The sequence below is a fragment of the Oratosquilla oratoria genome, chromosome 8, assembly GCF_046742065.1.
Source record: "Oratosquilla oratoria isolate Oo_2021 chromosome 8, ASM4674206v1, whole genome shotgun sequence".
NCBI classification, from domain to species: domain Eukaryota; kingdom Metazoa; phylum Arthropoda; class Malacostraca; order Stomatopoda; family Squillidae; genus Oratosquilla; species Oratosquilla oratoria.
In genome coordinates, this window is record NC_134784.1 from 4285459 (window position 1) to 4302541 (window position 17083).

At 41.7% G+C, this 17083-nt stretch overlaps 1 protein-coding gene across 3 annotated transcripts in view; it reads right to left on the reverse strand.

The window, feature by feature from the left end:
* Positions 1–1458: 1458 nt before the first annotated feature.
* LOC143027556 (serine/threonine-protein kinase NIM1-like) overlaps positions 1459–17083 on the reverse strand; it is a 192123-nt gene continuing 176498 nt past the window's right edge. For all 3 annotated transcript variants that reach the window (XM_076188864.1, XM_076188865.1, XM_076188866.1), the window contains 4 exons: positions 12405–12516; positions 8286–8442; positions 6870–7127; positions 1459–5811 (listed from right to left, as the gene is read on the reverse strand). In XM_076188864.1, the coding sequence (XP_076044979.1) occupies positions 5188–5811; positions 6870–7127; positions 8286–8442; positions 12405–12516 (1151 nt within the window). In that variant the 3' untranslated portion in view covers positions 1459–5187. The remainder of the gene's footprint in view (positions 5812–6869; positions 7128–8285; positions 8443–12404; positions 12517–17083) is intronic.

A 17083-nucleotide genomic window follows, 5' to 3' on the forward strand; every position in this document is an offset into this window, starting at 1 on the left:
CCACAAAGATCTGATCTACACAACCTCTACCTGTCCTAAATCCACACTGTTCCTCACCAATTACTCCTTCTGTTCCTCTCCTAATCCTCTCAATTAAGATCCTCCCATAAGCCTTCCCTACTACACTTAACAGGCTAATCCCTCTGAAACTACTACATTCACACTTGTCCCCATTTCCCTTGTAAAGAGGAACTATACAGGCACTTCTCCAGTCCTCCGGTACTCTACCCTCTCTCGAGCAAACATTAAATAACCTCACCAACCAGTCCACTATCACTGAACCTCCCTTTTTCAGACATTCTGTCACTTCATACTGTGACAATTCCCTTCTCCACATCTATTACAAAAGTTGTGAAATGGATGAGATTATTTTTTTCAGGTCAGGTTCTTTATGCACAATCACTCCATTCACTTCTGTTTGTTGTACACTTTTTTGTTCAACAGACATTCAACATCAAGTTGGGCATCTCAGTTATCAATTTGTTATCATTTGTCTGTTTATTTGCTTGATTCACATTTATTATTAGTTTGTCAATTTATTATTTACTATTTACCTGTTTATTATTTAACTATATACATTTATTTATTCATTTTATTTATTATATAATTTTTTTTATTTATCATTATAATTTTTTTCACATCCAACCTATATATGGACCAAAAGGTCTCTTGTTGGCATGCTCTAACCTTTGTAATCCTTTGTTATATGGATTGCTTGTTAACTGTGGCACCCTTTATCCCATTAAAAAAATTACTTCTGAGCCTACACCATCACCCATGTGGATTGTGATGCTTCCAGGAGGAAATTTGTTAGTGACTGAATATACTGTCAGTCTCGGCTTTGCCTCATTCTTGGCAACCCACCGTGTGAGATTAGGTCTTGACAAGTACCATGTGATGATGGGACAACAGTTGGCCCTCCTCTCTCAGATTTCCTTTCCCCTAGTTTCACCTCAGGATTCTGCCGTCCTCTTCCTAGTGAGGTGATGAGGGTTGAATGATGCTGGAACGGGATTTAGGAGAAGTACAAGATACCTGGGGAAGTTGTCACTAGTGAAAAAAAAAAAAAATATCCTTTGTACATACATATACCAAAGGCTCTTTAAAAGGGAGGTAGCCAAAAAACAAAGGAATAAAATCCACTCTCACCCATCCCATCCCCATATACTCCACTCCCATCCACCCCCCTCCCTCCCTCTTATCTTGGCTCCTCCTGGATGACAGGTCATCCCTGCATCTCACCCACTGCCCTGGGTCAGAAGCAGTGTCACAAGACAGCACATCCACAGCAAGGCCATTTCATTAAATCGGTGACCCCTCCCTCTCCATCCCCTCATGCAGAAATGGGGAAGATGGGGAGAAATCCCTTCGGGCTGAGTCAATTTATTTTTCACGCATACTCCTTCATCCGCTATCCCCCACCAAAATCCTTTGTAAAGGAGAAAATAAGCAACTCCAGTAAATTCCATTTTATTTCTATCTAGTTACAAGACAACAGATACAATAATTGCCACTCATGACTAGTTGACAGGACCATATATAGCTAGTTTCCTAGGTTCTAACCACTTGGAACTAGTTGCTTGTGTCTAGCCTTTGTGAACTAGTTACCTGGATCTAGCTATGGCTAGTTCAATAGACCTGTTCATTCCTGATATATTTGACAACCTGGCTATCCATGAATTGTTGACTAGGACTAGCCAAAATGTAAATAGTCAAATGGGATTAGCCAAACATGACCAATCACTTATTAACCCATTAAACTCCGATGACAAGATTCTTGTCATTTGGTCAAATAAAACAAAAAATCATAAAACACCAAAATGTTTTATCAAACACCAGAAAAAAATTATGACGTCAGTCCTCGCTTCGGGACTGACGTCATATTTTTCTGGTGCTGTTTGATCAAACATTTTGGTGTTTTATGATTTTTTGTTTTATTTGACCAAATGACAAGAATCTTGTCATCGGAGTTTAATGGGTTAACTAGCCATACAATGATAGCTGACTGATCCTGAGGTACAAATAATCATTTACTATAATCGGGCCTAGTTACTTGTGACTAGCTAACTAGGTCTAACTGAAAGGACTAGTTCCTTGCATTGGACAGTGCATGACTAGTTAACTAGTCATCACCACTTGTGACTAGTTTGTACAGTCCCCTACTAATATCCATTTACCTCCACTGATCTTCTATCACTGATGAGATGGATGGAAATAATACGCTATCAGATTAACATACAACTGTATACATTGTATTAGTTTCGGGTGGCTGATTTAAGCAGCAGTGAAGCTGGCAAGGTAAACAGACTAGTTGTCAACTGTACCGCTGTTACAGAGTCACAAGCCTTTCGCAGCAATCAGCTGCACAGCAGAGATTGCTGCATCAGCAAGGAATGGAGGGTGGGGAGGTAGGATGAGGAAAGTGAGGGAAATATGCATATAGAGGGTGGGTAGAGGGAACAAGGTTGCTATGGAGACAGGAACATTAAAATAATTTTGAGATCTACAGAGATCTTTAAGTGACTTCTGTGTAATCAATTTCAATGTAGTGGCATAATAAATGGTTTGCCCTGGCACGAAGCAGATAATCTTATTCATACGAGGGACAGATTTTGGTTCACAGAAAACTAAAATCCAGTGGCAGCTAGCAGCTACTTGGCTGAATAAATTCACCTGATTAACATTCAGAACAAAATGTACAATACCACTATTGTGGCAAGGATTAGGCCTAATTTAATTGGAAAATTAACAATATTGGTAGGACTGAGATCACTTAATAAACAAAAATAAAATTCACCAGTGCTGTAATTCCATGTTACACTGCTAAGATTCATTGGTATTAAAAAAGGGGGTAGTCAGACAGGAAGGGAGGTAGAGAGAGGAAGGAATAATGTCTTTCCTGCAAAGCCTTCCTTACTTGAGCGGCCTGCGCTCTGACGGGACACCTCATGAGGCGTCCCTTCCTGTAGGAGGCACGACAGGGGTGGACCAACTGCCTCTAAGAGGCACAAGCTAGTCTTTCTCTGATATGAGGTACTGAGGTACTCATTATATACAATGATAGTTTATACATGTATATATACATCTATGTGTATATAAATGTGTATGTGTGAGTATACATATGATAAAATATAGATTTACACACAAATTCAAAGAACATCAAGCCATATACAACAGATGCTGATAACCAAGTAGCTAATACAAGGTTGATGGTGGTCACAAGTATCACAAGTTGCTAGTTTAAATGTAGGTGGCATAACATTAGCAACATTCATTGCCATCATGCTACGGAAGTGTGTTTACATACGTAAAGAAGTAGGAACCCAGATTCCACTTGTCAGTACCTATTTGGGTTTAAGTCTTTCTTTTTCAGTTTTTTTCTGAGAATGTTTTGTAGATATCATATGTGAATTGAGTCTAGAAATATTTCAGTCTCACATTCTTTATAGAGTACATACCACTTATCATTTTGGTATGGTGGTTGGCATTTATTTTTTCTTGTACCTTCTGGCTAAATTGTCCACATGCTCACATATTTCTTACTGCTTTGATTCAAGTCAAGGAGTCACTAAAATGTTCCAAACATAATCATACCATAAGCATAACACTATTTACAGGCACAAAATGCTTACCGATATAGCAGTGCTATTGTCCACACTGTATTAATAATTGATATGCCACATCTGTTGGAATACAGTGAAATCCACTGAAAAAAAAGAATTGGCAGGGTATATCTGACATGTCCATTTCATAATCCAGTCTTTGAAATGCCCATAATTTTTCTTTTGCTACAGTGAAACTGCCAATATACTCGGTCAAGTAATTAAAACCACTTATTGTTGATGCACATGTTTCTATCAGCTACAGCATTTCCATGGTGTAACAGGTATTGCAGCTGCTGTGTGACACTGCAATGGAATACACATTTGTTCATACATAAAGACAAACATTAACCATGTTTTCAAAGAGTGCTCTTATCTAAACACGGATTATTCTCACCCAGCAGAGATTTTCTTCCCTAATTTTTCCTGGGGAGTTGGTTTGCAATTTGCCAATTTGATTGAATATTAATTCTTTTATTGTCTTTATTTTCTCTCAGTGTTTATTTTACCAAAATTCTTCATAGAACAGAAACATGATTATTTTTTCTTTTTTTCTAGATCTAATGTGGTCAGTTATGACACAGCCTCCAGGTGGCAAAGTAATATGTCAAGATTGGGATGTACAAGTTTAAGTGTGACTACAGTGTCTGCTCAGAGTTAGTTCATATAAGCCAAATCCCATTTTTCTTTGTATTATATGATTAACGAGATGACCAAAATTGTCTCCTATCACCATTCACGTGTCCTGGAATGGAGATGGAGGTGAAGGTTATGCATCATATTTTTTATTAATTTTAGCTCTTGAATTATATGGGACAAAGGTCATTGCTTGAGCTGTTGCTAAATGCACCTTTAAGTGCCTTACCAGCTTCACTCCTTCGTTACAGTGATAGACTTTCTTCTCGTCAACATTGGAAGATTTTGTTCCACTGAGATGCAGTCTTCATACAAAACGAGATCTTGGTAAATTAAGTCCTCATTCTGTTCAGAGTTTGACCTTCAGGTGAATAAAATTGTATGGTGTTAACCAGGAAAAACTTATGACTGTCATCACCATAGCAATGGAATTTAGTGCATGTTTCAGAGTTGTAGTGTATATGTCAGTGATGGTGTATGTACAACTGGGAAATTTATCTTTTAGATGCTTTGCTAGCATGCATTTGGGTTTAAAAAAGGTTTTAGTTTACATGAAATTAAAAAAAAGTCTCTCCCAGTGATAGTCTTTATAACATCTTCACGAGTTGAAGTTCTTCGATTGAGATGCATCTTATGTGTTTTGTTTTGGTTGATGCCTTACAACTGCATTCACCTGAAGGTTGGTCCTTGGATGGAAGAGATTTAGGAGTGTAGATGGTCTTAGGTTTAGGATTGGCTTTTGCTGCAGCTTTGCTGAATAAGGGTACAAATTTTTCGACACAGAATTGCAGTTGGGGTTGTGTATGTGTGGGTTGTCTGTGCAGTTCTTTAGGTAGTCTGCACATCCTGTGGGTCATCTGTGCAGACTTCTTGGTACATGTAGACACATGGTTGGTCTACACAGATTTACAAAAAGTCTTTGCATGCTTGTGGGTAATCTAGTTTCCGCTTAGACAATGATGCACGCTTTTGACTTGACATGATGCACAGGTGAAGAGAATCCATTCTTCAGCCGTTCTTTGAGTTTGCGAGGCGAAGAGTCACAACTGAAACCACCACCATTAGCCACTGCTTTCCCATTCTGTCCCTTACTACTATCACCACCGCTACCATCATTACCATCATCATCTCCACTATTACTCTCTGCATTGACATGTTTGCTGGGGGCAGAGTCCGTTTCATTCTTCTCCATCTCCTTCAGGATAATCCGATGCATGAGGATCCTGTATGTGGAGATGGAGGGGGACCGAGCCCCCAGGGGTGTTCCGTCCCTCACCATTTCATCGGTGATTCCATACTTAGCCATACCGGCAAGAGCCTCTTCCTCCTGTGGGGTTCGTTCATTTGTGTCTAGGTGAAGTCTCGGGAAGGACACGTAGGAGGGGAAAGGTGGGGGTGGCTTGGCCACCAGGGCCACCCAAGGGTGAGTTGTGATTTCCTGGAGGCTGAGACGTTCCGAGGGTGTTTGGACCAATATTCGACTGATCACGTTCTTCGCCTCTGCTGTCAGGTACTCTGGCATCTCATACCTTCCATCTAGGATGTACCTCTTCAGGCCTCCCACAGTGCTCGCCTGTCAAAAAAAAAAAAAAGAGATTGTAAGCCAAATGCTTTCATTCATGGAAGGGATGACACCTTTTTTTATTTATTTATTTTTTTTTTAACCAAAATTATTCCACTCATTGCAAAGTACACTTGCATACAGACTCCTAAAATTTCATATCACTGAACTCACTAAAAATAATTTTAAAAGAGAAATTACTCAAGACAAGACAGAAGTGCACAAGAACACTTATGCTCAGGTCATGACACTACCGTAAACCCTCGATATAAAGGACAATAGGGGGACAGGGGTTTGTCATTATATCCGAAGATCCGTTATAACAGGGGATCTGTTACATCCCATGGAAATACCGGACAAATCCGTTATATCCCAAAGTTTGTCCGGTATTTGAAATTAGTAGGATTAGAAATTACTGTACATTAAAACAACAACACATAATCAACCTAATAAACTCCAATTGCCTCAGATACAACTGCCATACTGAAGACACGAAAATCAAGAATGATGCCAGATTGTTTCCAAAGTTTCCAAAGCTCATCAACATCCTTACTGCCATGTGGAGGTGCAGCCCCAAGGTTGATGGCACACACTCCCCAGATTGGGCCACAAAATCTCTAGTCAATTTTATTTATTTTTTCTCCACTTTTTCCCACATAAGACGATAACATGATTGCTCCTCTCTCTTCCTTCTCCATCCTCCTCTTCTCCCCATTCTCTTCTCTGCTCCTCTTCCTCTTCTTCCTTTTCCTCTTCCTCATCCTCTTCCTCATCCTCTTCCTCCTCCTCTTCCTCCTCCTCCTCCTCCTACTGCTACTTATACTACTATTACTATTAGCCAGTGACAAACAAACCCAGTTCCCAGCATAGTGGACAAACCATTTAACACAAAAAGAGAAATCTCCCCATGAGAAGAAAGAAGAAGGAAACGCGACACAACCACTGTTCTCAGACAAACAAGAGGAGGTCGAGAGTGACAACATTACCAGGATCACGACCAACGGGTCCCCTCTAAAGCTCCCCCTTCAACAAGGCTAAAGGTCTGGAGGGGGGGGGGGCAGCCCACTCACCTTGAAGGGCATGTCAGCGGTGAGCATGAAGAAAAGGAGAACCCCAAGGGCCCAGACGTCGACGGCGGGGCCCACGTAGGACTCATCCTTGTAGAGTTCGGGCGCTGCGTACGGCGGTGACCCGCAGAAGGTACTCAGTTGTTGCTCGAGGGCGGACACCCTCGTCGAGAACCCGAAGTCGCCCACCTTGACCGTGTTGGGCCCCGCGAAGAAGACGTTCTCCGCCTTGATGTCGCGGTGGATGATGGATAGGCCGTGCTGCGGAGGGAGAGTACATCGGGCACAACGCCGTCAGGAAGGTTCTTGCTTGTTGTCTTGTATATATTTATTCTATTTATTTAGTTATCTATTTATTTATTTATTACATTTCTAACCTTTCCGTTTTCTGTTTGTCGTCAGTCTCTATTTCCCTTCTTCCCTCCTCCCCTACCCTCCCCTCCCCTCCCTTCCATTCGTTCCTCCCTCCTCCCCTCTCCTCCCTCCTTTTCCTTTCCCTCCCCTTCCTCTTTCCTCCTTTCCTCCTACTTTTTCTCCCTTCTTCCCCTCCCGTGTCCTCCCTCCCTTTCCCTTCCCTCCCTTTCCCTTCCCTCCCTTTCCCTTCCCTCCCTTTCCTCTTCCCTCCTTTCCTCCCCTCCTTTTTTCTCCCATCTTCCTCTCACTTTTCCTCCCCCCTCCTCCTCCTACTCCCTCCCCTCCCATCCCTTTCCCTTCCCTTCCTTCCTCCCTCCCTCCCTCCCTCTCCCTTCCTTCCCTCTTCCTCCCTTCTCCTTTCCTCCCTTCCTCCCCTCCCCTTCCTCCCTCCCTTTCCCTTCCCTCCCTCCTTCCCCTTCAATCCTATTCCCCTCCCTCTTCCTCTCCCTCCCTTTCTCCCTCTCCTTCCCTCTCTCCTTCATCCCCCTCTTCCCTCCTTCTCTCCCCTCTCTTCCCCTTTCCTTTCCCTCTCCCGCTTCCCTCTCCCCCCCCTCCCGCTTCCCTCTCCCCCCCCTCCCCGCTCGATTGTGCAAACATTTCTTTCTTTGTTCCAGTGATATACTTTAATTTTATAAAAAAAAAAATAGATAAATAAATGAATAGGTCAACAAACACATAAAGAGCCAAGTAACCGAATAATAAACACATATTTAGATGTATTAATAAACAAATATGCGAGCAAATATATAGACAACTAAATATGCAAACAAACAAATACAAAAATGAAATGAAAGAGCACGAGATATTCTAAATCTAAAACAAACTAAAAAAAAAAAAATAAAAAAGTATCCGCATCATTTTGACAACCTACAGGTCACTTTTTGAGTGTCCGGAGAAGAACATAAATCCCAAACAAATTAGAAATACTTCCGCGCCAATTCGACACGCCATGGATCGGTCTTAGACTTCCAGAAAATTGCCTCAGCGTTAGAGGAAGAACCTTACCAGATGTGTGATGGCCCCCAGGATCTGCGCGTAGAGATGCGCCGCGCTCGTCTCCTCCAGACGCCCTTCGGCAGTGACCTTGTTGAAGAGCTCCCCGCCGTGAGCGTATTCGAGGACCAGGTGGATCCTGGACAGAGTCTCCACGACTTCGAAGAGTCTGCGGAAGGGAATGGAGGAAGGTGAGCGGAGATCTGTGTAGGTGGTGTCTGAGGAAGGGTTCTGGTGGTTAATGGGGTTCTAGTTGTCAAGATGTTCTGGGGGTATTGGTAAGGGTTCTGGTGGTTAATGGAGGGGTTTTGGTGTTTAAAGGAAGAGTTCTAGTGGTCAAGATGAAGGTTCTGGAGTATTGGTGAGGGTTCTGGTGGTTAATGGAGGGGTTTTGGTGCTTAATGGAGGAGTTCTAGTGGTCAAGATGAGGGTTCTGGAGTATTGGTAAGGGTTCTGGTGTGGAAATGAGGGTTCTGGTGGTTAATGGGGTTCTAGTTGTCAAGATGTTCTGGGGTTATTGGTAAGGGTTCTGGTGGTTAATGGAGGGGTTTTGGTGTTTAAAGGAAGAGTTCTAGTGGTCAAGATGAAGGTTCTGGAGTATTGGTGAGGGTTCTGGTGGTTAATGGAGGGGTTTTGGTGCTTAATGGAGGAGTTCTAGTGGTCAAGATGAGGGTTCTGGAGTATTGGTAAGGGTTCTGGTGTGGAAATGAGGGTTCTGGTGTGGAAATGAGGTGTTCTGGTGGTTAATGGAGGAGTTCTAGTGGTCAAGATGAGGGTTCTCTGTGTGGAAATGAGGGTTCTGGTGGTTAATGAAGGGGTTTTGGTGCTTAATGGAGTTCTAGTGGTCAAGATGAGGGTTCTGGACTATTGGTAAGGGTTCTGGTGTGGAAATGAGGGTTCTGGTGGTTAATGGAGTTCTAGTGGTCAAGATGATTGTTCTCTGTGAAAATGAGGGTTCTGGTGGTTAATGGAGGAGTTCTAGTGGTCAAGATGATGGTTCTCTGTGTGAAAATGAGGGTTCTGGTGGTTAATGGAGGGTTTTGGTGCTTAATGGAGGAGTTCTAGTGGTCAAGATGAGGGCTCTGGAGAATTTGTAAGGGTTCTGGTGGTTAATGGAGGGGATTTGGTGCTTAATAGAGGAGTTCTAGTGGTCAAGATGAAGGTTCTGGAGCATTGGTAAGGGTTCTGGTGTGGAAATGAGGGCTCTGGTGGTTAATGGTGGGGTTTTTGGTGCTTAATGGAGGAGTTCTAATGGTCAAGATGAGGGTTCTGGTGGTGTTAACAAACGTTCTGGCTATCGAGAGAAAGGTTCTGGTGTAAAAATGGGGTTTCTGGTGTAGAGATGAGGGTTCTGGTGGTTGACAAAGGTTCTAGTGGTCTAGACGAGGGTTCTGGGGTCAAGATGGGAATTCAGAAGTAGAGATGGTTCTGGTAGTAAAGAAAATGGTTCTTGTAGAGAGAAGGGTTCTGATGATAGAAGGGTTCTATTGATCTAGATCAGGGTTCTGGGGTAAAGATGAGGATTCTGAAGTAGAGATGAGGGTTCTGGTAGTGTGAAGGGATCTGGTGTAAATATGGGGGTTCTGGTGGGCGAGATGAAGGTCCTGATTGTCGACAGAAGGGTTCTGGTGGTCGAGATGAAGGTTCTGGTAGGGTAGAAAATGGTTCTGACGCAAAGATGAGGGTTCTGGTGTAGATATGAAGGTTCTGGTGGTTGATGGAATGGTTCCGACATTGAGAAACGTTTTGGTGAGAGAAGGGTTCTCGTAGTGTGAGAAAGGTTCTGGTGTAGAAACGAGGATTCTCAGGGGTTCTAGCAGTGACAGAAGGGTTATGGTGTAAAGCTGGGGAATCTGGTGGTAAAGAGAAGGGTTCTGGTGGTGAGAGAAAAGTTCTGGTGGTCGACAGAAGGGTTCTGGTGTAGAAACGAGGATTCTCATGGGTTCTAGCAGTGACAGAAAGGTTCTGGTGTAGAGATAAGGGTTCTGGTGTAAAGCTGGGGGAATCTGGTGGTAAAGAGAAGCGTTCTGGTGGTAAAGAGAAGCGTTCTGGTGGTGAGAGAAAGGTTCTGATGGTCGATAAAAGGGTTCTGGTGGTGTATTAAGGTTCTGGTGTAGATCAAGGATAATGGGAGGGTTGTTTGTGTTGTATAATGGATGTGACCTTAGAATTGGGATGAAGTGACAGTTCTCCATCCTTTGGGGAGGATAGCCTAACTCTCCCTTCTTCATTACTGGAGGTCGTTACCGATAATAATTAAGAAAAAAAATCTTTAATCTCCATTTTGGGTTAGATTTTTATTTTCTCTTCGAGATGGCGGGGTACACGTGCATAATGATCCCACATATCCGATGTGTCGCTCTTTCGTAGGATACACGAGCTCATAAACGAAACTAATAGCAGATAACGAGGTACACACGCACGCGCGTGCGCTCTCAAACTCCCCCCTTCCCCTTCCCCTTCCCCCTCCCCGTCCCAGCCCACTTTGGACGCAGTGACATTTTACATGAATGTCCTCAGCAGCGTGAGATTGTCCAATAGGATAGAAGCGCTGGTTAAGTAGGGCCCATAACGTCGTCTATATCTAACCAGAATAAGATATATAAATAATGTCACGAGTGACATCCAAGTTAGGCAGTAGGTCATCTTGTAAAGAAAACGGGGAGCCTGGCTGACGTCACTAAATGTGAACATTTATTTTTTTTTTTTTTATTTATTACGTTTATCTGTTTGTTTATTGTTTATAATTACCTATTTATTTCATTTCTTATTTATTTACTTATGTTTATTAATTTATTTATTTGTTTCTTATATGTTTTTTCTTTCGCATGAAACCTAGTTATGGACCAAAAGGTCTCCTGTCGGCATACTCTTCCTATGTAATCCTTTGTAATAAACATCAGTACAAGTCTTCGCAATGATTTGAACTTTATAAATCATGTTAATGCTCAAATCCTTTAGAGATTGGTGTTCACCTTTTTTCTAGAGTGACGTCATATATAGCTTTTATTATGGCTAGCATGCTTCTTGGTTTTGCTATTTCGTTTGAGTAGAAACGACTTTGGTTACAATATTCTAGACTTCTGTTAGGACGTCTCAATAATGTATTTAAACTTTGCTTAGAATTAACTTCTTTTAGTTCGTCATTCAGTTTCTCACTCTATGACGTAAGAGTAATTTGAATTTTGAAAAAAAAAAAAAATGTCGTAACTGAAGTCGTTTCTACTCAAACGAAGTAGCGAAAGCAAATAGCATGCTAGTGAGAAGTGCTTAGTGTGCATCGATCTAAAACAAAACAAAACAAAAAAATACAATGAAAAGGAAGAGCTTATAAATTTGCGTAGTGGGACAAGGATCGTTTTGCAAGCAAAACACAGAAATCAATCGCCTTTACTGCTTTTTCGAAATTGGGCAAAGAAAATCATGAATAATGAGACTTTCTGACAGGGAAATGGGAGTTAGAAACACAAGAGTTTTATAGTCTGAGTTTATTCCTGACCAGTTTCGCCGACCTGTTTTTTTTCAAAGGCATGAAAAACACATCTACGAAACTAGTCAGGAATAAACTCGGGCTCCTGTGTTTCCTACTCTCACAGGAGTCTTAGTCCGAGTTTGTTCCTGACCAGTCTCGCAGATGGACTTTTGCAGACATGAAAATCGCATCTGCGAGAAACTAGTCGGGAATGAACTCGGACTAAGACTCCTGTGTTTACTACTCCCACTTACGTCAAAATGATCAATATCAATGAGAAAACCAAGAGTTGAGGGCCAGTGGCCCTGACGGGCTGGCACTCGATCCCAGGACTGACCCCAAAATCTCTCTCCATAATATATATACTTCATCTGTATTTCTTACACTTTTCCACACATAGAGAGCTTACAACCGGCGACTGATCTTCTGTTTCTATAACTTTGGGCTAATGACATAAGAAACAGCCTCACTCTCACACAACACAACACTCCAATATTTCTTCCCAAAGAGTTCTGTGGGAGGATCAGAGAATCGTTGCCGGCCAATATGGGGCTGCGGTTTTTTTTATTCATGTAGTGAAACTGGAGGCAATGGTTAAAATGACACCAAAAGTTCCTGCCAACTTATCTTAGAACTGACACCAGTTGCTGCCAACTTACCTTATGAGACAAGGGTGGTTGACCGCATCCATGTTTGCAATCTCCCGTGCCAACATCCGCTGCGTCTTTTGGTCAAGTTTCGCCTTCTCGATGACCTTGACCGCCACTTTGTCTGACCAAAAGAAAAAGGGGAAAGTTGAGTCTCAATGATCAGCCTTACTCACCATCCCATCCCCCACGCTGTGGGAAGTGAGAAACCCCGTGGCAGGGCAAAACCCTGTCAGTTACAACAAGCCGTTTTTTTTCTTTTTTTTTTTTTTCTTTTTTTTTTTTTCCGACGTTGGGTCGCCTCCCCGCCTGGCCAGGGCCGACGGGAACCAACACAGAAAGCCTCCGCAGCGGTTCCCGGGAATCTGACTCACGACCGCCTGCTCATGAGTTCGACACTTTGTCCGCCGGACTACCGCGCGGTCCCATGAACAGCCGAGGGGCGGGAATGGACAAAATGGCGTCCAGACGGAGAACAAGGTCCCTCGTGGGCGGCGACGAGGTAATTGGTTCTCAGAACTGGTCCTGCTGTGAGAGAATGAAAGAGAGAAAGAAAGAGAAGGAAAGAGAGGTAAATAGAGAAAGAGGAAGAAAAAAGAAAGAGAAAGCAAGTGGAAGAGAGAGAAAAAGAAAGGAAAATAAAGAGTAAAAAGAAAAGAGAAACAAAAGAGAGAGAATAATAAAAAAAAAACTAGAAGGCTGATTAGATAATCAATTGATTTGTTTACCTTCTAAAATTATATAGAAAAAATAATTTCGGGAACATATTCCCGAGAAAAATATATATATTTCTTGCAAGTCTGTTGTTGGTCCTCGGGAGTTCCATCAAACTTACTTCCAGCTTGGGGTAACAATAGTCATGCAATCTGACAAAATTCTTGTCATACATTACATATATATTATATATATTTATATATATATATATGTATATATATATATATATATATATATATATATATATATATATATATCTGGGGAGCAGATTCTCTTGTATGCATGCATTGTTAAAATCGACAGCGTTAGTGAGGTTGTTGATCTTCTGTCGATTTTAACAATGCATGCATATATATATATATATATATATATATATATATATATATATATATATATGCATATATATATATATATATGCATGTATAGATTATGACAATAGATTAAACAAATAGATTAGTAAATACATGAATGAATAAATAAAAAATAAACAAAAATGAATAGATGAATAAACGAACTTATGAACAAGATAAATAGATAAATAAATAAATAATAGAAAAGAATAAATAAAAACTAATCTTTGACAAATATCTTCCATTGGTTACCGAGGCCAGAACTAGGACTAGAACTAGAAACTAGAACTAGAGACTAGAAATAGGAACTCGAACTAGAAAATAGAACTAAGAACAGGGCTAGGGCCAGAACTAGGACTAGATCTAGAGACTATAACTAGGAACTAGAGCCAGAAACTAGAAATAGGAACTCGAACTAGACAATAGAACTAGGAACAGAACTTAGACCAGAATTAGGACTAGATCTTGAGACTAGGAATAGGGACTCAAACTAGACAATAGAACTAGAAACTAGCACTTGAGACTAGAACTAGAAACTAGATCTAGAGAATAGAACTAGAACTATAGACTAGAAATAGGGACTCGAACTAGACAGTAGAACTAGGACCAGAACTAGCACTACGAGTATATCTAGAGGCCAGAACTAGGGGAACTAGAAACTAGAACTAGAGACTAGAAAAAGGGACTTGAATTAGACAAAAGAGCTAGGAAGAGAACTAGGACCAGAACTAGGTTAGATATAGAGACTAGAACTAGAACTAGAAACTAAAATCAGAGACTAGAAATAGGGACTGGAACTAGACAATAGAACTAGGAACAGAACTGGGACCAGAACTATAACTAGAGACTAGAACTAGAAGCTAGAACTAGAGACTAGAAATAGGGGCTGGAGCTAGACGAAAACTAAAAACTAGAACTAGAGACTAGAAATAGGGGCTAGAACTAGATAATAGAACTAAGAACAGAACTAGAACCAGAACTAGGACTAGATCTAGACACTAGAACTAGAAACTAAAACTAGAGACTAGAAATAGGGACTGGAACTATACAAGAACTAGAAACTAGAACTAGAGACTAGAAATAGGGACTAGAACTAGACAATATGACTAGAAACTAGAATTAGGACTAAAACTAGAACCAGAACTAGATGATCATCTTGTCTTCGGCTATTTACTTCTTTGTCCTTCCAGAAGGACCTTACTTGGGTCCTTCCTCCCAGTCCTTTGTGAAGGTCCCGTCGCCCCCTCCCTCCCTCCCTCTCTCTCCCTCTCCCTCTCTCTCTCTCTCTCTCTCTCTCTCTCTCTCTCTCTCTCTCTCTCTCTCGTCATCCTTATCGCTCTCTCTCTCCGCCCACAGGACAAACTGCTCCGCCCACTTTGCTGAGTAACTGACGGGCGTGCAGACACACCTCTTACCCTCCTCCTCCTCCTCCTCCTCTTCCTCCTCTTCCTCCGCCTCAGTCTCCTACTCCTCCTCCTCCTCCTTCCTCTCTTCTTCCGCCTCCTACTCCTCCTCCATGTCCTCCTCCTCCGCCTCCTCCTCCGCTTCGGTCTCCTCCTCCTTATCCTCCTCCTCCTCTTCCTCAGTCTCCTCCTCCACGTTCTCCTCCTCTTCCTCCTCCTCACCCTCCCGCTCCTCACGCACGCCCACACTGGCCTCGATGAAGAAGGGCGCCTCATTCCCGTGGTTGGCGTATCGACCAGGTGTCCAGAACTCACCACAATATCAACTTCCTCACTTGCCTGCTTCCTTGCTTGCTAAACGCTTTTCTCTAGTTCTGCATCATTCGTTGTCTAGATGGTACGAGGTAATTTCCATCTCAAAATACTAGAATGTAAATATATTATATATATATATATATATATATATATATATATATATATATATATATATATATATATATATATATTAAATGCTACAATATAACGCGCAAGTTAGAGAGACAATGAACTGCTACTCCACGACATGACGTCATAACGCTTTTTTTTCTAAAGTTAATTTTCTTGTTCTTTAGATATTTTTTCTATCAATGTTGATTAATGTCCTTCATTTCATCGGGCCTCTGAGGGCGCCTTGGGACCTTAGGGTCCTGGGTGAACGACCTCTGCATCGTCGCCTTAGGTTCCAGAAGTTTCAAAGGGACTTTGGTGGATAACATTTAATCATTACATCTTAATGTCTGCCAATCGTATTTTTTCATCTCTATTTTATCTTACACTATTTCATTCTATTTCACTTTATTTTTTGGTTGATCTTGTTCTTGTTTATTGTGTTTTGTTACGTTTAATTTTATCTTGTGACGTGACATGAATTGACGCGACATGACGTAATATCTAACCACCCCTCAAGTAGGCAAAAAGTAAATAGATAACAAATAGATAAATGAATAGATAAATAAATGAAATAAATAAAAATAGATCAATAAATTAGATGAATAAACAAATAAATAGATGAATAAATGAAAAAGAAACTTGAAAACTTGAAAGATTTTGCCTCTTAATTGACGTCAGCCGATTTAATTGAGCACAGAAGAGCCTTTACACGCTCATGGCTGGAGTGTTATCTGGGTCACGAGAGGGAGAGTGTCCTATCTGACGCCCATCAAACTAAGGGCCATTTTGGCCCATGCGAGAGGTCCTTCCAACAGCCTCGCTGCTGTGACGTCACTTGGTGTTAGACTCTTGAAGTCCCGAGGAAAGACCAGAATAAAAAAAATAGACAAATAAGAAAATGAAAATAAATACAAAAATAAATAGACGAATGGACAAGTAATAAACAAACAAACCAATAAATAAATAAACAAATACACAAATAAATAGATAAATGAATGAATGAATGAATGAATGAATAAAATCTTTTTGAAGTGGCCCTGAATGACACTTGGCACTACCCTACGAGTCAGTCTCGTTGCGTTGAGTGACGTGACGTCACGCTTTATCACGTCATGTCACTTTGCGTCATGTCGCATTGCGTCGTGTCGCATTGCGTCATATCCCATCGCGTCACGTCGCGTCATGTCACGTCACATTGCGTGATGTCACGTCGCGTCACATAACATAACCGCATCACGTCACGTCGTGTCACCCCAAGTGTCACGTCGCATCACGTTACGTCACGTCGCATCACTCCACGTGGTGTCACGCCACGTCGCATTACGTCACGTCACCTCGCGTCACGTCATATCACGTCGTGTCACGTCACATCACGTCACGTCGCGAGAACGAACACAACAGTACAACACAAAGAAAAAAATCTAGTACATTTCCCGAGTGTGGTCGATAGATTTCATACACACAGACCACGTGACTACCGGGGCACCAAAGCTACAAAGAGCTCAGAATAGTCTTTGTAGCTTCAAGAGCGCTCTTGGAAACCCTCACGAACCAAAGAGCACAGCTCTTGGCTGACCCGAGCCAAGACGGTCGCCCAGTGCCATATGGTCGCCGTCTCCACCTCTTCCGCTGAAGGAAGATTTTTTCGATCTCGTCACCTCCATGATGTCGCTATTCAATGACGTCATTACATGACGTCATCGTTCCATGACGTCATTCTTCTTAGACTTCATCTATGGGAGGATTCTTTATTACGTTTTATTTTTATGCTTTTGTTATTATTATTATTATTTTT